Source organism: Mytilus edulis, chromosome 5 (genome assembly GCF_963676685.1).
Source record: "Mytilus edulis chromosome 5, xbMytEdul2.2, whole genome shotgun sequence".
Taxonomy (NCBI): domain Eukaryota; kingdom Metazoa; phylum Mollusca; class Bivalvia; order Mytilida; family Mytilidae; genus Mytilus; species Mytilus edulis.
The window spans coordinates 86,746,356-86,773,260 of record NC_092348.1 but is presented as its reverse complement, the minus strand read 5'-3'; the positions used below and the strand labels follow the sequence as shown (position 1 = coordinate 86,773,260).

Genomic DNA, 26,905 nt, shown 5'->3' with positions numbered 1-26,905 from the left:
CGCCAATGGGTGATTTCTTGAAGACAATTTTGTCTTCAACACAACCCGCCTGTTTACAAACTTGTAACATATGAAAGATGAATGCGATAAAAAAAAATGTAAAATATGTGTAATTGTAAACAGTAGACGATTTCTTTCCTTGAGGCCTGAAAATCGAAAACACTATAAAAGAAGCACCATGTCGATGTCATGACGTAAGAGAATTGTACGCGAAATTGAGATGCCTATCAATAGCAACGTCGCGAAAACAACGTTTTTGGATGCGTGATTATCTGCCCCTGATACTGTGTCTGGCGAATGTAACTGATGCAGTTGACAATGTCAAGGAAATGAAGAGTATTCTAGCAATGCGCAGATGAATTCTAAATATTTTGGTATGTTTTGAAAGAATTATGGGCAAGTCTTCTACCATTGGCATTATTGATGGGGTCCAGCTTAGTCCAAGCAGATATTAGAGCTGTACTTACGTTTCCTTTCCCCTAAACCTTATCACAACCCATATTTAACCCTAAAACAATCCCGAAACCCAACCAAGAACATCTCACAACCATAAACGAACCCTTACACTAGTGTATAATGACCCCTAAAGAGAATAGCCTTTGACTGATAATTTAGACTATGGGTGATTTAGAGCTTGACCTTATCATTTAACTGTTATTGAAGACCGCATGTTGTATATCTACCAACTCTTACAATATAAGATACCTGTGAATCTAAACTTGAATCTTCGTTGAAAAAAAGCTGCATTCAACATAAATGTATATAAATGTAACCATTTCCGCTTGAGTGTCACTGATTTGTTTTCATTTTATGCAAAATGCTACAACTATATTCATGCTAAAACTTTCCACTGCACAATTGCTATTATATATATCGGTTTGGTATTAGGATATTAGTATTTGAATGTGCATGCATAATAAAATTGAGAGTGAAAATGGTGAATGTGTCAAAAAGGCAACAACCCGACCTAAGACAACAACCGAAGTTCACCAATGGGTCTTCATTGCAGCGAGAAACTCCCACATCGAGAGGCTTGCTTCAGCTGGCCCCTAAACAAAAATGTATGCTAGTTCAGTGATAACTGACGTCATTCTAAACTCCGAAATATTCACAAGAAACTAAAATTAAAAATCATAGTTGACTAACAAAGACCAGATGCTCCTGACTTGGGACAGGCGCAAAAATGCGGCGGGGTTAAACATGATTTTTTGTTGTTTAGATCTCAACCCTCCCCCTGTACTTCTGGCCCATGTAGAAAAACAAACACACAACAATACGGACATTAAAACTCAGTTCAAAAGAAATATGAGTCCCATTAAAAATGCTTTTAACCCAAGTCTAATAGTAATAATAAGTACATTCAGCTACATACTAGTACATCGGACAGTTTCGAAAAGTACATGTTTGCGAAAGCTTGCCGACACATTTGTTTTAGAAATCAATGGACTTGTGTACTCCTGCAAAATTCTTGTGACACAGTAAAACCTGTCTAAACCGAACCGATTACAGTTAGTTGAAGTAGAGACATATAAAACAAAAGATTGGAAGCTCTGAATGTTATGCAATAAAAAAATTGAAAAGGTTTCGGTCTGGAACATTTTATAACAAACTGAAGTTTTCATATTATCATGACAATATTTTGAAACTTAATTATAAATAGCAAAGTACTAGTATTGAGGGGCATGTGTTGATTTTTGATACTACTTTTGCAACTTCTGTGATCGGTATATTTAGATATCTTGTTAAGTTTTTGAAAAATTAATGAATATTTCTGAAAACTTTACTCCTTTCTTTCTTTATATATGACTCTTATATTATCAAAGCATGTGGCTGCGATATTTCTCGAGATTTCACAAAGTTGCTTATCTCTAGTATTATATGTCTTTGGTTGAAGAACTTTTTAATGTGGCAAATTGTAAGACCAATGACTTAATATACAGGACACAATTAATGATTTTCAGTTCAAACACAAACATTTAAATAATTTGTTCATTATCGGCCAAATTCTTTAAATGCATGTAAACGTAACAGTAACATAAGTTTTCATTTGAAGCATTACCGAAGAATTTCATTTAGCTGAACCATGTAGCCAACCTTTATACATAAAAATATACTGAAATATAAAAATGAAACAGGGAATTGCAATAATTCTATATAAAACATCAAACAGCACGAAAATCACCAATCAAGCCATCACAATAGAGAAAAACAGCGACAACAAAAAAGGGAACATTTACAGAAGGTAGAGAGAAGTCCCGACTGTGTATAGGCACTATGGCAAAACTTGGCAGGGTGGTGGGGTTGAACCATGTTTATGGGTACACTAACAATGCCCCTCAATCTACTCTACTTCATATCAAGATTCCAAAGACGCGCCGCAAAAGGACTTGCACAATACAATTGCCAACTCAGAGTCCATATAAGTTAGAAAATTGGGTTACAATAAATACTTAAAAATAGTTAGAGGATATACAAATAAGTTTGGCCTCCGGGTGCGGGAATTTCTCGCTACATTGAAGACCTGTTGGTGACCCTCTGCTGTTGTTTTTTATTTGGTCGGGTTGTTGTCTCTTTGACACATTCCCCATTTCCATTCTCAATTTTATTTAATAACCAGTTTAGTTATTTCTTTCAATGACTTCCAAACATTCAAGATTATAATCTATTCCAAAGTTAGTTTTGCTTCTTCTCAATTGTCGAGTTAAATCCAGCCTGCATTGCTCACTTATCATATGTTCAAGGGGTCCAAATATTGGTCTCTCGCCCTCTCTTGCATCATTTTGATGCACATAGCCTTCAATTCCATAATCTTGCAAATTTTCATCTCCTTCGGTAATTCCTCTGGCATTTTGAAGATGACCTGAAGTCCACAAGCTCAATGGAGATGATTTAACAGTGCGTAGTCTATGACCAGCCCATGTCTCAGACCAAAATTGCAGCTTTCTGTTTATTTCGTCCATGAAAACAAAGTGGAGAGCAGCTAAGTTTGTCATCTTTAGTGGGTCTAGATAACCTTTATCTTCCATGAAATAAAATAAATTGTAAAAGTAACTAAGAACACCTTCATACTCATCTCTCCATAGTCTCTCAATCCGTTGATTAAGAGTGCTTTTTCCCGTTACCATACTGTTTGGGTCTTTTTGAATCAACATGTAGTTTGCCACAGAAACATTTTCCAATCCTTTGTCAGACCTAACTTTATTGGGTATCACATATCTTCATACGGAGATAACTGTTCTTGATGTGTTGTTGTCGGTACATTTAAAAATGTTATCAATTGACTAAACCCGTCAATGCCACTTACAATAACAATCCATCGGACAAGTGTATGGTTTGTATCTATGTGCCAGAGGTAATTTGGACCCATTACATTGTAAACACGCCTATGAAGCCTACCATGCAGTACGTCTTGCATGTACACCGTCGGTATCTAATCGATGCATACAACCCTTCAGTCTTCATCTCTGTACTATTATGCCTTTTAATAGAAGCATCTGTTCCAATAGTGTTTCGCCACACAATGGAAACTCTTTCATTATTTGTCCAAGTGTCAAGTCTAAATCACTGTCATCAATTTGTGTAAAATTCATTTTACTTAATCCGAACTGTGATATTCTTCGGTAAATGGTGCTATCAGACACGGACAACAATTTAGAAATGTCGGATATTTTAAATCCATTTTCCAGAACATTTTTTAGAACAGACTTTGGAATATCAAATTTTGGAGGGCCGCATTCAGAGTTTATATTATTAGGGGCAGATGTTCCATATTTTACACATTCAGTTCTTAACTTCATCATATCTGCCCTACTAGATACACCTGATATTTCCATTTCATGTGTCGAAAGCCTACATAAAATGTCTGGAGTGATTTTCTCTCTCTCAAAGTTTGGAAATGCTTGCTGCAAGTTTAATTTCTGTAAAACGTTTAATATTTTAGTATTCACAGCCATGGCCGCCGTGTTGGTTCTGTGGGATTCAAATACAAGCCACGCTTCTGGTTAATCACGGAAACCACACCCACATAATAAAAAAGCGCCTTATTATAATAGAAAAGCACCATCGTATAATAGACAACCACCATCGTATAATAGAAAATCACCTTCGTATATATAGTAGAAAAGCACCTACGTATAGTAGAAAAGCACCTTATTATAATAGAAAACCACCATTGTATAATAGAAAACCACAATCGTATAATAAAAAAAACACCTTATTATAATAGAAAACCACCATCGTATAATAGAAAAGCACCTTCGTATAATAGAAAAACACCTTATTATAATAGAAAACCACCATCGTATAATAGAAAACCACCATTGTATAATAGAAAAGCACCTTCGTATAATAGAAAAGCACCTTATTATAATAGAAAAGCACCTTATTATATTAGAAAACCACCATCGTAAAATAGAAAAGCACCTTATTATAATAGAAAACCACCATCGTGTAATAGAAAAGCACCTTCGTATAATAGAAAAGCACCTTATTATAATAGAAAACCGCCATCGTATAATAGAAAAGCACCTTATTATAATAGAAAAGCACCTTATTATAATAGAAAAGCACCTTATTATAATAGAAAACCATCATCGTATAATAGAAAAGCACCTTATCATAATAGAAAACCATCATCGTATAATAGAATAGCACCTTATTATAATAGAAAAGCACCTTATTATAATAGAAAACCACCATTGTATATAATAGAAAACCACCTTATTATAATAGAAAACCGCCATCGTATAATAGAAAAGCACCTTATTATAATAGAAAACCACCATTGTATAATGGAAAAGCACCTTCGTATAGTATAGACAGCTTTTTGTATATTTATAAGCAGAGGAAATTAATCTTGTCTTATCTTTTCGATGCATATGCCAGGAACTCCTTCAACTCTTACCGTATATCAAAGGCCCAGACGCCGGCCCTTTTGTATTCAAATATCAATTTTCTTTAAATAGAAACTTCCTTCAGAATACTTGTCTAACCTTTTATCCCTTCATGTCACTGATATTTTTTGTCCCTTTTTTTCATTTTATGCAAAATGCCTTTCTTGCTTAGTGCAATCGTATCTATTTTGGTTTATTCAAGTTCAAAATAGTTTTTTTTATATTTGTTTTTCACCTAATCCATTATTTAAATTCACATCTGCCGGACCTCTCGCACTCGTCATATGAGCATAACGAAACCAGTGATCTACATTTCAATAAGACCGTATTTCATTTGATATGAAATTAAATAGAACTTAAATCTATGAACATCAAGTTGGAAAGTTGGTTACCCCTAGCTCAGTGTGATATTTTTCATGATATTACGGAGTCTTATTTACGTATATATAGCGTGCTATTTGATTCTAACCTTATATTCAACGGCTATTACTAAGGACCTAATTATAAAACGCCTACGACACACGGCACAATTGATGAAGTGGAGACTCTGGTGGCATTACTGATTTCATATGAACACTAAAAAGCATTTTACTCGCACACAAAAAAGAAGAAAAAAAAGGGAGGGGAACTCCCCAGCCCCCAAATTTATAACATATATTTTTTTTAGTTTATTACTTTAATCAAGTTAACATAATTTAAAACAGGAATGCTTTTAGGTAATTATTTTAACCGTTTCTACAAAGGTATGAGCCATTAGGCGTATAGTTTTACCCCCATTAATCTCAATAGAAGTGTTGCAAACTTTTAGTAGTATTCAATGATAAATCTAGAAACTGAATTCATGGAAAGAAAATCGATTTCCTCTAACTTATCAGTATTCTTTTTGAAACTAAATATTGTTGATAAATGGAGAATTCTGATGAGACGAAACGGTAAATATTGCAGTGTCCTCATCGATTTATGATAATCGATCCTGGCTTGTAACAGTGTAAATATAACACGAACTTGTGTACGGGAACAACATTGTAAGGAACTGGAGATTTAAAACAATAGAGGTAAGCATATGCCATGTATCTTTTGAATGTTAATTTGATAATTTAATTTCAGGTATTGAATATATATCAGAATTGTTTTATATAGATGAATAAAAATATCTACTAATCCGAAGGAATAGAGTTAATTGAAACATTACATGGAATATTTATTGGTTAATGAGAAAATGAGCCATCGATTTTGGATATTGGAAGAATTGTGTTCTAAGCATTGTTTATATTCACCGGATTTTAACTACAACATTCCAAACGATTTTGAAGTTGTCATGCTTCGGTTAATGTAATGGGAACACAGAATTCCTGCATTTTCATTAGCTTATGATGAAAAAAGACTCCATTAAGACGTTAAATATACACACACACACATATAATAAGACGTTTTTGTGGACAACCCCTGAATTCACTAACAGTTCATCGATATATTATTAACGCACATTGGCAAATATCATATTGATATTCTATATTCTATGCATTTATAATATCAAAAGTAAAGTAACTGGTAATCTGAGATTGTTCAAGTGTCTGAAGGCCTTTTTCTGGATTTGTTGGTTTCTGACACACAGTAGTGAAAGGCTGCGAGACGCCATTGCTTCATAAAGATCCTTTAAGCCAAGACTATGTCAAATTTCGGAACATTTAAGGTATTGATTAATGACAAAATTTTAAAAATTTTAATCAGGAAGAGATCTTTTGAACATTTATTTTAACAAAATGCGGAGAAAAGTCGACCAAAACCATATCCTTAATCTTTCACAAGCAGTCTATGTATTTTTCAATTCGTTTTCGTCATGGAGTTTCTTCAATACAAATTTCACAAAAAAATGGAGATTTCTTCACAATTGTTATAAATATTTTAAGTATAAGGCGAAATAATACTTTTCATTATGAATATAAAATACAAGGTTGACAATATTTAACGTTTACTATTTTTGTTTGTGATACTAGACTCTATCAGATATTTATTGGCACTATGAGTAAAACAATACCATGAAAAACATGAAAAACACACTTCTTTGTCCTGCAATAAGATTATCTTGGTCCAGTTAAGTTGAAGGTTTATGTGACTTTATTTTTGGTAACATAGCTTGGAATTTATCAATATGTGTTTGACTGTCGCATTCCTAAAGAGGTCGTGAGTTTAAAACTCAGCAATCAAATCCTCATTTCAGTTTAAATTTTCCTCCCAGCCATAAGCTATATTTGATATTTTTATCATCTCGTTGTAAAAGAGGGGCGAAAGGTACCAGAGGGACATTAAAATCATAGTTGGAAATAAACTGACAACGTCATGACAAAAAAAAAAAGAAAAAGAAAAACTGACAAATAATAGTAGGCAAGAATAAGCAACACGAATCTTACCAAAAACTGGGGTGATTTCAGTTGCTCCGAAAGGGTAGGCAGATCCTGCCCCAAATGTGGCACCCGTCGTGTTGCTATGTTATTAAAAACCCGGTAAATAATCTAATTCGGTAGGTCACATCCGTGAAAAAAGAATTCTGTAAGCGTTCTGAATGACGATAAACCCAAGAAAATGCTTTTTAGAATTCAGTAATAGTATGTGACATTCTATTTCGACTTGGCTGTAGGCACCAAGTTATTTTGGTCACTTTAAAAAAAAGTCTCCTCAAAGTGTTTTTAATGACGGCAATTCCAACATTTTCATAAAACGGAACAAGATCATTACGTTTTAATTGTTCTGCTACAAAATGTTAATTGTTGGGCAATGACTGTAAGTTAGAACGACAATTTCCCCCGAGTATTTTTCTAATGTAAACAATCTAGTAAGGTTGCACCCCTTTAATAACAAAATGATCTTTACATTGTAATGTTTTGCCTTTTTCGGCTATGTAATGTTTCCTGTTTTTATGCATCTTTGGCTTTAGAACGTTCACCAGCCCACCGAACCTAGGAAAAACATTTGAACGTTTTATTTTGATAATGACCACAGAGTCTGCTTGGGGACTCTCTTTAAGGGTATCTAAACCAAAGAACGTATGGTAGTGGACTTTTGGTACCCGATGATAATACTTAGTGTACCATAAAACCACATCTTATGGACTCTTGGTCCTCAATGGAGTCATGCCATGCATATAACGATAACCAGTGGTGGTGGACTTTTTAACCCTATTTGTCATACTATAGAACCACTGCTTGTGGACTTTTGATCCGGCATGGTATCAGATAATAAAACCATTTCTTGTAGACTTGTGGTCTCCTGGGGTATCAGACCATATAACCACTGCTGGGAGACACGTGGTCAACCAGGGTATTATACCATAAATCACCTTCTGATGTAGTATAAGCACATTTTATTTATGCTATTTTGATTTTTCTGATCATTTTTAGACAGAAGTTTCTCCCCCTAAAGAATAGTTGCCTTACAATTGAAATACATTTCCTATACTATTCAGTTGTGTTTGAATAGAACCTCTGACTGTGAACGTACGTCATTAAATAGTATCGACCCATATCGTAAATGCAAAAATGGTACATTCGAAAATTTGTTTTGAATTGTGATGATTGTCACAAACGGATGCCTGTCTATTGTTGAACATGTTGTCCTCTTGATGTCTATGTTATTTTTATCGCTGAGGTCACGTACACCCACATCTGAGTTCTCGCATTACATTGTTAGTCCTATGTTATTTATTAATATCATCGAACAGTTCTAAGTCAGATTATGGTTTGAATATTGTACATTGTAAGCTCTAATATAGCATAATGAGAAACAAAAGCTGGTAACGAGTGACTTACAGACGTGGGCAGCATCACAATATCCTAACAATCAAAATATAAAGTAATTGCAGGTCGTAAAACTCTGATTAAGCTACATTGATAGCCGTTAACACCAGCCATAGACTGGATTACTATTTTCTTTGTCACCGAAAACAACGCAAAGAATGATTAATAGACCCATTTCCGCAGAGCATAAGTATTAATGCTGCATTTCATTTTATATACAGTATTATTATTAGAGGCACATGGCCTACACTTTGAGTTTCGATTCATGGCTGTAAATAGTTATCAAAGGTACCAGGATTATAATTTATACGCCAGACGCGCGTTTCGTCTACAAGACTCATCAGTGACACTCAGATCAAAATAGTTATAAAGTCAAACAAGTACAAAGTTGAAGAGCATTGAGGACTCAAATTCTTTTACATTTTTCTATATGAAAGTTTCATAAATCACACCTTACACAAATTTAGGGCGGTTTAGTCGATGGTTACTAGTAATTTTTTTTTCTCCGACACAAATAACTATTTCAAAAATGTATAGAATTTGGTGAAATTTAATTAACTTACAAATGGAATCATATTTCTAGTTTACTCTTTGATACAGTCTGAGTTTAATGTTTTTCAGTTATCATTATAAACTTTTGCCAAAATTATTTCAATTAAACTCCGCCAGCAGCATACGAGGCGAGGTACATGGTTCCGCGGTTACGAATTATGTTTAAACATATATAAGATCGGAAATGATCATGTTTTTATTTGGGTTCCAAATTCTCTTCTTTTCAGATGAAATAGAGCAATAGAATGTCAATGAACTTGGAAACGGAAGTTTTATTCAAGAGAGGAGCTAAGAGTAGAAATGGTTACACACAAACTAATGGATCATTGCTGGTTCCTGTCGAAAGTCATATCGACAGGAAACTTCTCGTTTCGTCTGATTTCACTCTTGACGGAAATTTACCCCTGGCAACAGAACATCATTCACATAGAAACCTTCGGAACTCATCAGACAGTCAGTGCAATGGACGATTTCGAGCGTCATCCGGGGGAACTGGTAACGAAACCGACGACGAATATTATACAGACGAAGAAGATGAAGTGTTTATAAATGGAGGGATACATATTGATAAATTTTCCTCTAAACCTTTAATGTATCCCCGTAATAGACCTAAACTTAAAAAATATGCTAAATATCATTGCGACAATTGTACCTGTAGGAATAGAAAAAACATCAAGCCTGTGATCTGTTGCTTTTGTTTGATGGCATCCATTGGATGTATGATAACGTTACTGGTTTTTTATTTCAATGATACGAACTATATAAAGAGTGAGAATTTGAACACAAAGACATCTAAAACAGATAGTTTGGGATACAATCTGGTAGGGTGTAATAACATTAAAGTTGAAGACGTGTGGATTGTTGGTTTACCTAAACTCAATACAGAATCTTCATTTAGATTAGTGGATGTTAATAGTGATGGAATATTGGATGTTATATTTGGCTTCGGCACTGGTAAGTAACTAAAGTTGTTTTATTGGATTTCATCTCTGGGTTTGCCACGGGTTAGTACATAGTGATTGTAGATTTGGCACGGATAGGTGCACAGTGATGGCAAATTTGGTACGCATAGGTATACAATGATGTAGAATTTGGTTTGGGTTAGTAAACAGTCATGACAGATTTGGTACGGTTAAGTACACAGTGATGGTACATTTGGTACGGATAAGTGCTCAGTGATGTCAGATTTTGGACGTGTGAGAACAAAAGTTAATTATGTCAGATTTGGTACTGGTGAGTACACAGTGATAGTAGACTTGGTACGGGTAATATGCCAATTTGGTGCGGGCAACAACACAATGATGGCATATTTGGTACGGGTTAGTACACAATGATATCAGATCTGGTACGGATAAGTACACAATGGTGACATAATTGGTACGGATGAGTAAACAGTGATGATAATTGGTACGGGTAAGAACACAGTGTTGGTACATTTGGTATGGATACGTGAATTTTTAGTGATGGAATATTTAGCACATGTAATACAACAATGATGGTATATTTGATACGGGTAAGTACACAGCGATGGTAGATTTGGTACATATTATTACCAAGTAATGGTATAGATTTAATACGGGTAAGTACATAGTAATGTCAGATTTTCGTATGGGTGAGTACGTAGTGAAGGTAATTTTGATGCATGTGAGAACAGCGATGGTAGATTTGATACGGGTAAGCACACATTATATTTTTACTTGTAAGTACGTAGTGGTGGTAGATTTTGGTATGGGTGAGTACACAGTGATAGAAGTTTTGATACGGTTGAATACATAATGATGATAGATTTGGTACGGGTAAGCACTCATAAGGGGTAGATTTAGCATTTATAGGTACGCAGTGATAGTTTAAACATATCTATTTATGGTGGATTGGGAAACAAGTTTTGCAACTTATATTAATTCCTTTCCACTTTTCGGGTGCGAGTGCTGCCTTGTAGCGGCATTAGCCTACTCTTTTTCGAAATCTACAAGGGTGTCTTTAACGTGCAAGAGATATAGCTCTCTTAACACGGGTCAGCCATTTATCGTCCCCTTCCGACGGACTATCATCGTTTCCTCAAGACCATACTCGCAGATGATGTCAAGGGAGAACCGAAAATTGAGTTCCTGAAATTTTCATCCCAAACGAGAATCGAGCCAGGAACCTTTGTGTTAGTAGTCCGATGCACTAACCACTACACCACGGCATTGTTGTCATCTGGATATCTTTTTTGGGTGCTGTCTTTTTTGCGTTTACACCACATCTTCTAAAATTCACAATTAATCATAGGGAATACGCTCACTCAGTGTATCACTATATTTAGGCAATATGAGTTTACCAATTTTCAAATCTCATAAATTGATTAGGAAGAAACAAATAAGGATTACTTGCTAAACTGAGGGAATCGCATGAACTCCAAAATTTCAGTATGAGCGAAACCGGTTGCCTCTATAGGATAAGTGTTCCCAGCTATGCATTTGCACCACTCAACTAGAATACAAAGTGTTTGATACGATTTAAAAAAAAAATCAGACAACTATACTGGTATTTACAGATCCATAAAACCCCCAATGTTCGTATACAGACTTACTGATAAATCAATAGAAAGGAAATGTTCATAGCAATAACTTGTCATTTCTTAACTGAAATGATTTGTTAAAAAAAATGTGTATAAATGCTGCACATCATTTGAACTTTTGGTTTTGCCATTTGATTAATAGAGACTTTCCTTTTTGAATTTCCTTCGAAGTTCAGTTTTTTATGATTCTACTTTTTACTCGATATCTAGATGCAGTTCAACAGTATCAAAATGCGAACAAAATTGCGAAGAAATATCGCCCAATTACGTATAGTTCGGCTAAATACATTTACTTTATAAAAATCGATTTAATGGGCAGCGACACCTTAAATTAAAACGCGTTTCATGTCATGCTCTAGAGACCACGAGTTTCGGAAACTAAATATAAATTAAACATTTCAATGGCATCAACACACATTGCATGATTGGTTTTGGGTTTCTGTTATCACGACAATACATTCATAAATCTATCTCAATATTTTTCTTTTCGGTATATATGTAGCTTATACTCTGATATTGCCTCGAAATCACTAAGCTCACAAAATTAACAGTTTTAAACATATGTAATTTTATGTTTGTTATTTTCTTTATATGTTTTAAAAGTTAGTTAATCGGCCTTTTAATTTACAGGTGTCAATGGGTATCTAAGGTCCGATATTTTTTATTAATCTGCCTTTTAACTATCAGGTACAAATTGATACTTTTGGTCCGACATTTTAATCAATCGGCCATTTAATTTACAGGTGCCGATGGATACTTTGTATCTGATATTGTCTGTGATATATATTTTGGCGTAAAAGCTCCATGCTTTGGTGGAATGATGGCATTAGACGGTTTAACAGGGAAGGAACTTTGGCGCCATTATTCCATACACGAACTTTTCGGAATTAATTGCAATGAAGATTTAAATAATGATGGGATTCTTGACTGTACTGGAGGCGGAAGAGCTGGGGTAATATAGCCATATACATGTAATAACTTCTATATATTCATTTCAACGCGAATGCGTTTCTAGAATTACCATTATGATACATGTACGAAAAGAAACGTTTGGAAGTTAAATACATTTTTAACGTCCGGTAGTATTACGATGATCTGGTGGTTCCATTATAGAGGGCGATGTTTCGTTGGTCAAATCTGAAAAGGCGATGTTCCGTTGGTCAAATCTTAAACGGCGATGTTCCGTTGGTCCCAGTTTAGACGATGATGCCCTGTTGATCACATCTTATACTGTGTCTATATTCTAGCTTCTTTCTCCTGGGACTGAAAAGATTTGTGTTTAACTGGAAAATTATTAAGCCACTGGTTTCGTAACTCAAAAACAAAACACCATTGAAAAATACTTCAATAGATGCAAAAATTTTGTTTGAAATTTAGCTGTTCTTTCTTCTGCAACTGCATTCAAGTTGTTTCACTTTCGAATGCTTTAGGACTAATGTGATTAACAAAGGATGTGAATTGAATGTATTAAAGTAATTGAAGTAGTCTATTTTTATTAGTTCATCTATGAACTAATTCGTAATTTTTTTTCTGAAAGTACCTTTCTTCTATGGAAAGGTTGCATAAAAAAAGCTATTGACAATTTTCAAAAGTACTGTAAATGATTTGAGATGAAACTTCGACATTTCGAACTTAAATAGAATATGAAACAAAATCTCTTAACTGCATCACGTCTTAATCTTATTATACATCTCTAAGCATGTTGAAAAACAATTAAACTTTTAAGCATTAATCTTCATTAAATGAGACGCAATGAACAACCAGAAACACAATTATATTTGAGATGGATTAAAGTCGTGAAATTGACTAATGTAATTCTCAATTGCAATTACATTTGTTCAACCATTGCACATCTTTACCATTTTAGAGCAACTGTTTTTATTTCATTGCACCCTTGATATCTTACATTATATGTTTTTATATATCTGAAACTACAAGCATGATGTTAACGGTAATAAAAATGAAAACAACACTTATAAATCCCGTTCGTTCGAAGCTCTTTTCTGGCTTTTCCTCCACCTGCAGGAACGCTCCGAGCCAAATAGTTGAAAGCCAATAAGGCATAAGAAGCGAACAATTAAAAAGTTTTATGACCAAAAAGGTCTTTAAAAAATAACAAAAATCTATCTAACTTGAAAGAGTTTTTTTGCTAATAATTCCTAAATTTCCAAACGAACAATTTAAGAAAGGTTTGTTAACAATCATGTTGAACAGTATCGAAATACTCAGCTGGTGACATAACCAGGGACTGATAGTTCACCAGCAGGCTTTGTCAATCAACGGCTGTAAAAAAGGGAAAAAAATAAATTGAGTCCTACAAAAAGGCAACAGTAGTATACCACTGTTCAAAAGCGCTTTTCTAGATTCACCTTCATCAAGAACGCTCAACCCGAGGTTGTTTGAGAATCGAATCAGTTGAAGAGCTATATGACCAAACAAAGGACCATAAAACAGAAGATACTAAGTCTTAAACTCACGACATGTACCACATCTACTCATTTAAAATAAAGTATGTATTAACTACAGGCATTTGATGCTGTCAGTGGAAAAGATGGAACCTTATTATGGACATTTGACAAACAGGAAGCTAAAAATGAAATAATGAATTTATATACGTCTCAAGTAGTTAAAGACCTTGATGGGGATGGTATCAGAGATATATTAGCAATTCATGGAGGTGATCCATTACAAGACCCAGGAAGTAAATTCCGACTGTCGGGGAGAATTGTTTTCTTCAGTGGGAAAACGGGAAAAGTACTGCAATGGGTTGGAGTACCCGACGACAAGGAATCCTATTATTCGCCACAAGTTTATCAATTGATAGACGGACTAGAAATAGTTTTATTCGGAACAGGAGGTGAAACGCATGGTGGATCATTGTGGTATATTTCATTGGATAATCTTTACAAAGGAGAAATTGACAAGGTAATATAGCAGACAAAACTCTTAAACAGTAATTAATTATTGTTTTCTAATATATTTTGTATCATGCATCGAAATAAAAAAACAAAACCCAACCTTACCACTAAAGAAACCAACATTATGAATCAAAGGCGATGCTAGATTTAATGACCCTGCTCCACCGCCTCCTTGCCCTTAAACAAACCTAGGAAAGATGTCTTGAAGTCTACAAACAGTCTTTATATACCAATATTATATATATACACGTTAATTATGAATACGTTTTAAGGAGGACATATGTACGCATAAATGTAAAATATTGTTAATAGACTGAACGACATTTTGAAATTCTAAGTGAACTGTGAGACACAACAAATGGTAGCTTGTCTAAATGAAACCTTTTGAACTTCTTTGCGTTTCCAAATTCAGCGTTCAGCTATAGATTTTCTCCTTTATATTGCAAACTCACCTGATTCATTAATCTATTAATCTATAAAAATGTAGAGAAACTAGATGCAATAGTAGTATATCGATGTTCAAGTTAGAAATCTATAAAGAAACTAGATGCAATAGTAATATATCGATGTTCAAGTTAGAAATCTATAAAGAAACTAGATGCAATAGTAGTATATCGATGTTCAAGTTAGAAATCTATAAAGATACTAGATGCAATAGTAGTATATCGATGTAAAAGTTAGAACAATAGTAGTATATCGATGTTCAAGTTAGAACAATAGTAGTATATCGATGTTCAAGTTAGAAATCTATAAAGAAGATACAAATCAAGCAGCACAAAAAGGAATCCCATGAACTTCCGGTAAACAGGTCAAAAACGTAAAAAAACTGGATAATTGAATAAGGATTCACCATCTATAAATTTGGACCCAAATAATATAATAATATATATTGTCTAATGGTTTAAGCTGTCGTACAATTCTCTAGTTACCGTAAATTCTTTTTCAGGCACAAAAGATCTATTCAGATGAATTCAAAGGTGTAATGACACCACCTGTATTACTCGACCTAACGGGAGATGGCGTTGAAGATATTGTTATGGCAATGTTTAATTCTAGCGTTTTAGCGATAGATGGAATGTCATTCAAGGTCATATGGAATTACACACATCCAATGTCCGAGTCTTATAAGTAAGTATACACAATAAGATTGAATTAGGGCTCATTCACATTTTATAGTAAATATAGCACTCTATTCTCAAACCTTTGTTCACCAAAGTACATTAGGAAGAATTTCCAATTACACGGAAATTGGAAAACATATATTAATATTCCATCAGATAAAAATGATCAATTTTCCCCTCGTTTATTCACAGATTTGTTAATTATTTTAACTTGTAGAAGGTGCTATATCAGGTATATTTTGAGTAAAATAAACGCTGTATGGATCATTAAAAGATCAAATACAGGACGTAATTTGTTAATAATTATGATTATAGTAAAATTGAGAATGGAAATGGGGAATGTGTCAAAGAGACAACAACCCGACCAAATAAAAAACAGCAGCAGAGGGTCACCAACAGGTCTTCAATGTAGCGAGAAATTCCCGCACCCGGAAGCGTCCTTCAGCTGGCCCCTAAACAAATACATACTAGTCCAGTGATAATGAACGCCATACTAATTTCCAAATTGTACACAAGAAACTAAAATTAAAATAATACAAGACTAACAAAGGTCAGAGGCTCCTGACTTGGGACAGGCGCAAAAATGCGGCGGGGTTAAACATGTTTGTGAGATCTCAACCCTCCCCTATACCTCTAACCAATGTAGAAAAGTAAACGCACAACAATACGCACATTAAAATTCAGTTCAAGAGAAGTCCGAGTCTGATGTCAGAAGATGTAACCAAAGAAAATAAACAAAAAGATAATAATACATAAATAACAACAGACTACTAGCAGTTAACTGACATGCCAGCTCCAGACTTCAATTAAACTGACTGAAAGATTATGATTTCATCATATGAACATCAGGCACAATCCTTCCCATTAGGGGTTTAGTATCATACCATCATAACATATATGAGAAGAACATAACCCGTGTCATGCCAACAACTGTTTTTAGAATAAATGTGTTTAGTTCCGATGCAAAGACCTTATCAGTGACTCAATATTAACGCCAAAATATGCAATCTTTAATGACATTGAAGTTGACGAGTTGAAGAAAACGTATTTTTGTTTTTTCCTTTTTATACCTAATTTGCATCTGTGAAATTTCGCATTAAACAATCTTCCGGACTTATTTGTCGAATAGTTGACGTTTGATCCCGTTATGAATCCATAATTTTAGTTATTTAAATAGCAGTTCTTATAATCCTCGATTTAGTAGTTCTAATATAAAATTTCTACTTATTTCTCCACTGTCAAGCAGTATAAAACAAATCAATACTTTAAATACTTAAATTATACCACTATTTAAAAAAAATCTTTTTTTCCTACTCAAAAAGATATCATTGTAACAGAAAATATTTTTTTCAATCCCTGCATGACTATATCGCATAACTTTAGGTCTTATGTCATCCCTTGAAACGTTTTCTTAGTATTTTGCTTGGATAGAGCGAAACGAAACATTAAATGATTAAAGATGGCCTCGGAAAATGTTCAGTAATTTGTGAAAGAATTGTTTCTCAAAGAACTCTCTGTTTAGTCTGTAACGGCTGCAGATACTGGGGAAATATTTCAGCTTAACTCGTTACTAAAGCTTTACAATGTGTAGGTGACTACATCACGTGACAAATCTAGTAATAAACACTAATTATTTACCAGATGAAAATCATTGTAAATATTTAAACATGTAGATTGCATATCAACATTAGTTTGAAGCCAAAATGAACTCAATGTAGGCGGACTAATGAATTAACGTTGTATTTATTGAGTGCGGTAATGTAAATCTATATTACATGGCAAACTTTATGTATAAACAGGCGGTTTTATTCCTTGTGATGAAGTTCTAGTTTTTATTAGTTGCATCTAATATCGTGATAAAAATATGAAATTCTGTCATGTATATGGTTTGACAATATTTGAATAAGGTATTTTATATTTTCAAAGATTTAACACAAATTATGATATTTTGATATTTTCAATACATTATTTTACCCGAATATAGTAGAAATTAAGCGATCCCTCAATTTTACATTTTTTTTGGTTTTCAGTACGCCTGCTCCTGGTTATTACAATGAGGACAATATACCAGACTTTATGATTAAATACGCCAATGGTCCAGGATTTCCGTTATACTACTTTTCTGACGTAAGCATTTCTCCCTTTATTGGCTTCCCATGGAAGTAGTAAAATTAATCTAAATCCAAATTACTAATATTTCACTGCATGATTAAGTTACAATTGAGTTATAAATTGATCATTACTGCACTTGTCGCAGTACTGAGGTATATCAGATAATGTTAAGTATAGGGATACAACAGTAATAGATTTATATTGATCTGATGTCCGACAAGAATGTTAAATTGCCAACAAGATAGATAAATGTCAGACAGTTAGATTTTACATAAATAGGTTGGTGAAGTTTTCCAAATCATTAGCCAATTTTAGTTCATGTGGTTTGTCATTTTAATGCTATTGTTTTGTCATTTTCAACAGACAAAAAAGAGGGATAATATTCCAAAGTGGGCAATCATAACGCACAAGACGAAGAACACTCAACAACACCATAGTCAAAAGAACGAAAAACACAAAACAGATATCTTAAATTTGAGGCACAAGAATTCGACATAAAAAATAACAACAAAAGAAAAAAAGAAACATATTTTTTGGTTTAAATTGGGGTTAACGCAGGTGCTCTCTAAATGTAGGCAAATCCTGTACAAATAATCGCATCCACTGTGAATTGAACATGGGTAATACAAATCGTGAAGGTTTTTTTTTGTAACAATGTAACAACTGAGGATTTTTTTTTATCGCCAACGAGGACGTGATTGTTGCAACGACAAGTAAAATAATACATATCCATAATCACAAGAGACACACATTTCTACCATATTCTGTAAAACTTTCGGAGACAGCAACTAAATCTTCAGGAACTTTTGATTCAAAATCTGAATTAAAAATTTGAATTATTTGAGGTACCAAATTCAACCGGCATTCCCTTTTAAAAATAGAGTGCAGAAATTAGTTGGCAATCCAAGATTTTGGTCCAATAATACATTGGTATGTTTTCATTTGTACATTCAACTTTATAAAATACAAGAAGGAAACTTGAGCTCAACAAAATAATGTTTTCACTAGAACATATATAAAGATAACTGATGCTCTAGATCGAATGGCTAATGCCACTTAAACACCCTATGATTGGTACCTGTAAGATTCATAATACTTCCAACTCAGATATACCATTGTTTATCTTCAGACTACAATCTTAGATGGAAAAACTGGTCTTCCCCTAATAAATCCAGCTATTCGTGATTCTGTAGGAGCGCAAGCATCACCACTGTCAATAAGTGTTGAGGGATTTGGCAATGATATTTTCTTGTACTGGATGTCTGATTGTCTCAATTTTGAGGGAAAAGGAGGGAAATTTGAATTCGTAAAAGGTAAGCGGCTAGAAAAATGTCACGTCGTACGCATTTATTTTCATTTCCGTTTTACGTACGTTGAAGACAAAGCACATGCAATTAATTAAAATCAACTGTGCTAGAAGGAGTTACATCATAGTTAACTTATTGATATCTTTGATGAGTTTTCACTGTTACCTAATTTATAAAGTAATAATCAACAGTCTAACGTGACACTTAGTCACTCCTGCTAAATACCGATGCCAACAAAAAAAGGAACTTACAATATACTGTGGATTGATTGTTTTTCGTTGGATATCAATTTTCGTTGTATTCGTGGGAACAGGGAAACCACGAAATCAAATGTTCAACGAATAGCACATTTTCTATAGGCTAGTAAGCAGATTTCTGCAAAACCACAAAATTCCATATCTACGAACATGCAAATTTTCCTTAATCCACGAAAATTGGAACCACAATGAATCTACAGTATCAATATTTAAAAAAATACTATTTTATTAAAAACGAGAAAGATGCTTCTAGCTGTCAAAAATCTAGAAGTTTAATTGCACATGAAAAATGTGAAATAAAATACATACGATAGATATACTTGAAATTGAAATGACATTGTAGAAAGTGATATAAAACTGTTTCAAACTGTAAACGTTTTTAATAATTTGCTTCCCTACAATCAATAAGTATTCAATGGTCCAAAAATGCAATAATCATTGGCTTGGATTTTTTTAACCTCATTAGTTTTTAATAATAATAATAAAACAAACCATTTGCTTCAGGTACCAATGTTCATGAACAAAGTAGATCCGATTTCTGCCGTTTGAGATATAAAACCCAAGGATATAGCAAGATATACGCCATAAGCAAGAACACTCCATCACCTGGAACATCAGTCTACTATTCTAGTAAGTGTGTTTACTATTCATTGGTACCACAATGAGACCAAATATTATATCAATATCAGTTTCTATCGTTGAACACGTACCACAACGATGAGGGTTACATTTAACGACAACAGAACCTCAATAGCGTGTTTGATTTCAAGTGGCTTCGTAATTCAATGTTTCTGCATTTAATTTTCTTTTTTTTCTTTGTATTATTTTATCATTATTGATTTTTTTTATTTCTGTAATGCCCTCAAGTCTTAACTACTTTTAAAATTATTTGTGCTCATCTAGTGTACCCCGAATAGCTGAACTACATGCTGTTAACTATCATTTGATTGCAACTCGTCAATCTTGAGAATTGTAGTTAGCTTGAATAGATATTACCTTTGTAAAAAATGAATATGGTGATACTTTTGTTGATTTATAGATCCTTCATAAGAGTGGCTCGTGTATTGAATTGACCATATAAGTGCTTATTCAACAGAATAGTTTAGACGTTTTATATATGACCGCTTGTTCTACTGGTTTTACTGGTAATACTTCAGAGCTTGCTTTTGTTCTTGATTGCTCTTAGCTTTTTACTTAGTTTTTATGTAGTTTTAGTTGCAAAATTATTAAGGATTCAATTTCTTGCAAGAAAAAAGCAGATAATTCTTTCCGCTTGTACCTGTTAAAAATATTAATCATGGTATATCTTTGGCCTTCCATTTTTTTTTGGAAGCTAACGTTTCCGATGAAGAATATTCAGAAAAAAAAATCGATTGAACTTATAAGAATCAAAACTCGTGAATCTTAGAGAGACCGACCAAATCATGACAAAACATACCCTAAGAAAAGACGGAAAGCCAAACAACAGTTTACAAAATACTACATAGCAACAAAAGAGAGGGAAACAAGAATCCCACAATAACTTGGTGAGGGAGCTGATCCTGTTCCACTTGTGGCATCTGTTGTGTTGCTCATTGGAACTGCAATTACGGTGTTAATTCTCATTTGGTGATGTCACAATCAAGGAAAGGAGAACGCGAGTGTGACTTATACAATTGAAACATACACGTGGTCACCTGTGGCACACAATCTGTAACGGTCAACCAACTTATGATGGCGGCCGTTATACTTTCTAAATGAAGACTTGCAACCTACCACTTAGATCTCCTGGTTCAAACGTCTCATTGTACGCATCGATCCTCTTTCAAGAAAATCATGATAAGAAACGCATTGTTTTAAATATCGTATCTACTTATAAATACATAAGTAATTTGCATCTGCTTACCCTTCCGGAGCACCTGAGATCACCCCTAGTTTTTTGGTGGGGTTCGTGATGTTTATTCTTTAGTTTTCTAAATTGTGTCATGTGTGCTGTTGTTTGTTTGTTTTTTTTTCATTTTCAGCCATGGCGTTGTCAGTTTGTTTTAGATTTATGAATTTGACTGTCCCTTTGGTATCTTTCTCTCTTTTGCAAGCGCTGTTGGAATGTGGCAGACGATTTACACCTAGATATTGACATTGAGGGTCGTTTCAACAGCATTTTTTACGACAAATGAATGATAGTTTTAGCTTTCCGATTGTAAATTTTCCATTTTAATGTAGTGAGATTCTAGCAGCGCCTGTAAACGAAGCAATTATCTCCCAGTATATATAATATACCACAACTTGTATTTCCTAAAAGGAATGCTGTTGACAGGGAAGCTATTAAACCAAGAACTCTAAGTGATGAAGTTGAAATTAGTACTTCGTAATTTTTACTGACAACATTACGAGTTGGTTAACCGTTATGAAATATCAGTTTCACAGATGGCAGGGGAAATGTTTCAACTGTTGTATCTACAATCTCACCCCCTTTACCCCGAATGTGACATTCCGAATTAGACTTATTACCGAGTTTGTACATGTAAGGCAATATCTTCTTATCCTTTAGGTGCCCATGAGAGCACGCCCAGTTTTGATGGTGTTCGTGTTGCTCAGTCTTTAGTTTTCTATGTTGTTTTTTGTGTACTATTGTTTGTGTGTTGATCTTTTTCGTTTTGTTTTACCAATGGCATTGTCAGTTTATATTCTACTTATAAGTTTGAATGTCCCGTTGATATCTTTCGCCTCTCTTCGTTGTTTATATTGTATTTAGGTCAGTTACAGTCATAGAAATGTAAAGTACGAGCAGTAATGAGACGGTCATAAAAAGCATTGAATAATTTAAAGTTTTGAATACCAAATACATAAATAAAATAACAGATGACGGAACAATAAATTAACACCGTCAAATATCAACCTTTAATTTGAAATATGATTTAACCGAAAAAAAAGTGTATACAATAAATCACGACTATTCGGAAGGAGTTAATGATGTCGTTGATTAACAACAGCATTGAAATTGACCCATTGGTAGTAAATCAATCTCAAATATACCAAGCATTTTTTGTTTGAAATGTTTCTCTTTTAATTAACCTTCATTAATAACTCTCAAAGCTAACATTTTGAAATGCTAAAGGTATAAAAATAAATACGAATAATGAGGTGAAATAAGTAATTGAAACTGAATGCATCTTATAAATGTACAAATTATTTGGAATCGAAAAAAAACTTTGTCAATGAAAAAAACATTTAGTCGAAATATAGTTTACTTACTTTTAGTTGACAGAAAAGAAGTTGAACATTCTAAATGGGTGAATACCACACAAGAAGCATTAAATTTCATCAAGAAACATCCAGAACACCAGAAAGATTATGAATATTATAAACTGAATTCTGAGCAGGACAAACAAGAAATAGTTATAGATAGGTTTAAGGTATTGTATCATTTAATATACTTTTTTTCTGCTTTATTTGTGTTTTTTTTACCAGACGTATTTGTTTTGTGACTAATCGAGAAAATACATTTGCTTTAACAGAGTGCACATGAGTGTTTGCAGTATGATGTTGATACTGTTGGAAGTGGGTGTTCTGATTGCTAGATTTGGCCATTAACGTTCACAACAAGAGTTTTTTTTTCTAAAATAATATCTTTATTGCACTTTTCTTTGCTGTTTTGACACTGCAAGAGTTAAACACTTTCAAAAATGTAAAATCACAAAAATACTGATGTCCGAGGAAAATTCATAACGGAAAGTCCCTAATCAAATGGCAAATCAAAAGCGCAAACACATTAAACGAATTGACAACAACTGTCATATTACTGACTTGGTACAAAAAATTCCATTATATTGACATCGATGTGTGAACAAAACAAACATTTTTATAGTTCGTTCTAATGTTGTACAGTTATACCACTGTCCCAGCTTAGGGGAGAGTTGGGATGTTTAACCTTGCCACATTATTTATGTATGTGCCTGTCCCAAGTCAGGAGCCTGTAATTCAGTGGTTGTCGTTTGTTTATGTGTTACATATTTGTTTTTCGTTCATTTTTTTTTACATAAATAAGGCCGTTAGTTTTCTCGTTTGTATTGTTTTACATTGTCTTATCGGGGCCTATTATAGCTGACTATGCGGTATACTATTGTTGTAGGCCGAACGGTGACCTATAGTTGTTAATGTCTGTGTCATTGTGGTCTTTTGTGGATAGTTGTCTCATCGGCAATCATGCCAAATCTTCTTTTTTATAAACAGGTATGATAGGTAAAAATGTAAAAAATAGGGGGGGGGGGGGGCAGCAGTCAACATTATGTTATCATCTTAATTACTATATAAATAAACAAACTTTTACAATGGCATAATTTACTGTTTATGTTAAGTTCATTTTTAGTTGTCAATACGATATTTGATTGAAATGTTATATTAAAAATCCCTGGTTTTTCACACAAGGTGTCCTCTAGTTTTCGAAAAATTAGCATATAATCTACCTATTTATCATTGGATAATAGTTTGGCTGGTATATATCGCTAGTAATCGTTGTTATTAATAAGGTTACAATTGCATTACTACCAGCTCGACTACAGGCGACAATAAGCTCGTCAGGAATATCAAACACATGTTTGTATTATGTTCATGGTTTTAATGTTTTAGTTGCACAGATAATCGATTCTCAGCCACACTTGAGAGTTAACAACAGATTATTTTACGTCTTATATTCATTTTCAGGATATAAACAGATTGAAAAATGAAGGAAAGAAAGAATATGTTTATCAACCGCCTTTACAAACAGATGACAAAGACGTTTCCAGGAAAACATCCCCCAATCAAGGATTTCAGTATAAATATGATAGTTTCAATGACCCTGGGGATTTCTCTGATTACGAAGAAGATGGTGATGTTCTTGGTAATCGTTATCCATCGTTCAGTGAAATTTATGATGATTTATATAAACACAATTCTGAATTAGATAAAAAACATAAAAATAATAAGAATTCATACCATCCACATATGAGGAGAAATAGTAAAACATATTCTAAAGACAAAAAGACACATTATAAACGTGGACGGAGACGTAGACATGTGGGTCCACATGATAATGAAGGACTACAAAGGCTCTTGTCCACTGGTACTTTGGCGCCTACCACTCTACATATAAATCATCCCGATTATAATAATTCGATAGAACTCATATTTGGAACATACTGGTTCTTTCCCGCGGATACCCACGTGGTACTTCCAGAAGATAAAGAATGCATTTCTAAAAAGTTGTCACAGGAAAAACAAAGATTTTCTCCATTAAGTAAGTATCGAAGGTTTCCCCGGATTTTGCTATAGATAATATGAACACACATTTGTATTGTATCATAAAAAACGGTATATAAAGATATATGTGCATAATACTGATATCCATTTTAAAAGCTACACGATTGCTTTTTTTTTTAAAGTGTTTCGTAATGTACGGAACTTGAAAATTCAGCTTAAACATAAAATAAATATCTAAGCATACATTACATATGCAGCACTTATGTCTATTTAAAAAACTGAATGATTTTTTAAAAAAATTTTCTTAATGTATCAAACTTAAAAGTTCAGCTGGCATATAAGAATAAAATGAAAATCTAAGCATATTGTTTTCATTGTGTTTCAGGATTAACTTCTGAATTAATCTTCCTTCTAACGCTTATAGCTAAAACTAGAATGAAAACATAACTAAATTCAAGTACTCTTTGCAACAAAACAAAAACAAAACAAAATAAGATGTAGCGAAAATAAGAAAAAAAAATTCTTGAAGAAGCTGAAATCTTAGTTTCAGCCGAAATTACAAAATTTATTAACTTATTTTTTTTTGGTTATCAAGCGTGTCAATTCGACGATCTTAAAAGAGGAAAGTGTTAGTTTCATTGTGTTAATACTGCACGGGCATGGGTATCAACCATGGAGAGGTAACTAAAAATCACACAAGTACCATATACATTTCTAAATTGTCAAAAAGTTACTTTTACGTAACAAACAAGGAACTTACACTCTAGTCATGATGGATATATGGATACGAAAGTTTCCTCCTTCGGTTAGTGTGGTGTTTTCTATGTATAAACAATTTGAATTTTACTTGACTATTTCCACTGGGAGAAAACTGTCACTTAAAGTAATAAGCTGTGTCGAAAAGATGACTTAGTTTTTTTCCTTTAAAACCCTGCATCTTAATTTTCCAAAAATATAATATTCAAAATTCTTGGTGTTGTAGTCAAACTATCTAAATAAAAAGTTGGCACCAATGAATCAGAAACCTTCTCCACTGCGCACAACACTTTTTCTGGTCAACACAACTGTTATTCATAATAATGTTTGATATATCATAATCATAATATTGAATTTGATTATTGATATATATATTAGGTGAATATTATGGGATGGATCATGATGCTTATGAGCACGTTATCACACAAGAATGCCTTAAAAAGAGCGGAAGAGGACACGAAGACCACGAAGACAGAACGTATGAAAGTCAAACGACATACAATCCTTACAATGTCCATATGGGCCAGATGACTGTTTATAGGTAAGTTCAAGTAGTTAAATAAGTATTAACAAACATACCGAACTACAAGGTCAAATCAGAAAGGGGACGTCCACAAAAACTTACAATTTAGTACACGGTATCGCTTTCATACTTTGAATCAGCTAAGTCACTTGTCAGTCCATTTTTATAATTAGAAATGTGTCTCATTATATCTAAATTAGTATTAAAATGGGCAATTATTTGATAAACTTATATTGTTTAATAAAATGGAAAGCACATATAGTTGTATTTTCTGAATCATGAATTATCAATTATCAAAATAATATGATATAATTTTGTAAAGCAATGCAAATTCCAGTTCTTCCAAGACAAATTGGGACATAGAAATTTCCAAAATAATCAAATGTATAACTATGATTTGTAAATGGTTAAGTTACACTTTCAACATTTGAAACTTTAGATTTTGTCATTTGTTATCCATTATATTTAAATATTCTGATATAGATAATTTGTTAACTTATAGATCCTGTCTTTATGTTTCATCTAGAATAGTTGAGGAATACTTCAATTAGACAATAATATAACAACACAACAATGAGGACATTTATATACCTTTTATATATGTTTCTAATGTATAATAACATGTTCACCTAATAACTTTAGCGTGATATATGGTTTTCGTTATGATTGATATTCTTCTTATTTCTGTCTTTATTAATAGGTTGCGATTGACATGTTCTTGTGCAAATTTAACAGAAAATCAAGTTTGTAGTAGAATACTTCCGTTTGATAAACAACAATGGTATGCTTACATGGGAAATAAAGGAGACAGTCATTGGAAACCAAGAGACATATGATCATACATTTAATTAGTGCCATCGATTTGAATAAAGATTGAAATAAATAAGGTCAAA

General features: G+C 33.4%; 1 protein-coding gene across 2 annotated transcripts; it reads left to right on the top strand.

Annotated features, from left to right (window-relative positions):
- The first annotated feature begins 229 nt into the window (after positions 1-229).
- On the top strand, positions 230-26,905 carry LOC139524697 (uncharacterized). Of its 2 annotated transcripts, XM_071319707.1 has the most exons (13): positions 253-374; positions 5,838-5,947; positions 9,466-10,192; positions 12,542-12,750; positions 14,325-14,723; positions 15,663-15,844; positions 17,868-17,964; positions 19,079-19,262; positions 20,018-20,143; positions 22,754-22,908; positions 24,197-24,770; positions 25,868-26,030; positions 26,713-26,905. In XM_071319707.1, the coding sequence occupies exons 3-13, from the start codon at positions 9,484-9,486 to the stop codon at positions 26,846-26,848; spliced, it is 2,934 nt and encodes a 977-aa protein (XP_071175808.1). In that variant the 5' UTR covers positions 253-374; positions 5,838-5,947; positions 9,466-9,483; the 3' UTR covers positions 26,849-26,905. The 2 variants fall into 2 exon arrangements, with proteins under 2 accessions (XP_071175807.1, XP_071175808.1); XM_071319706.1 differs by lacking the exon at positions 5,838-5,947 and having other exon boundaries at positions 230-374.

What these genes read in the sequence shown, in the direction of transcription:
- LOC139524697 (XM_071319706.1), top strand. Translation starts at nt 9,484, where the DNA reads ATGTCAATGAACTTGGAAACGGAAGTTTTATTCAAGAGAGGAGCTAAG. An exon ending in AACATCAGTCTACTATTCTA is followed by an intron (nt 20,144 to 22,753) that starts GTAAGTGTGTTT and finishes ACTTACTTTTAG; the next exon opens with TTGACAGAAAAGAAGTTGAA. An exon ending in ACAAAGATTTTCTCCATTAA is followed by an intron (nt 24,771 to 25,867) that starts GTAAGTATCGAA and finishes TATATATATTAG; the next exon opens with GTGAATATTATGGGATGGAT.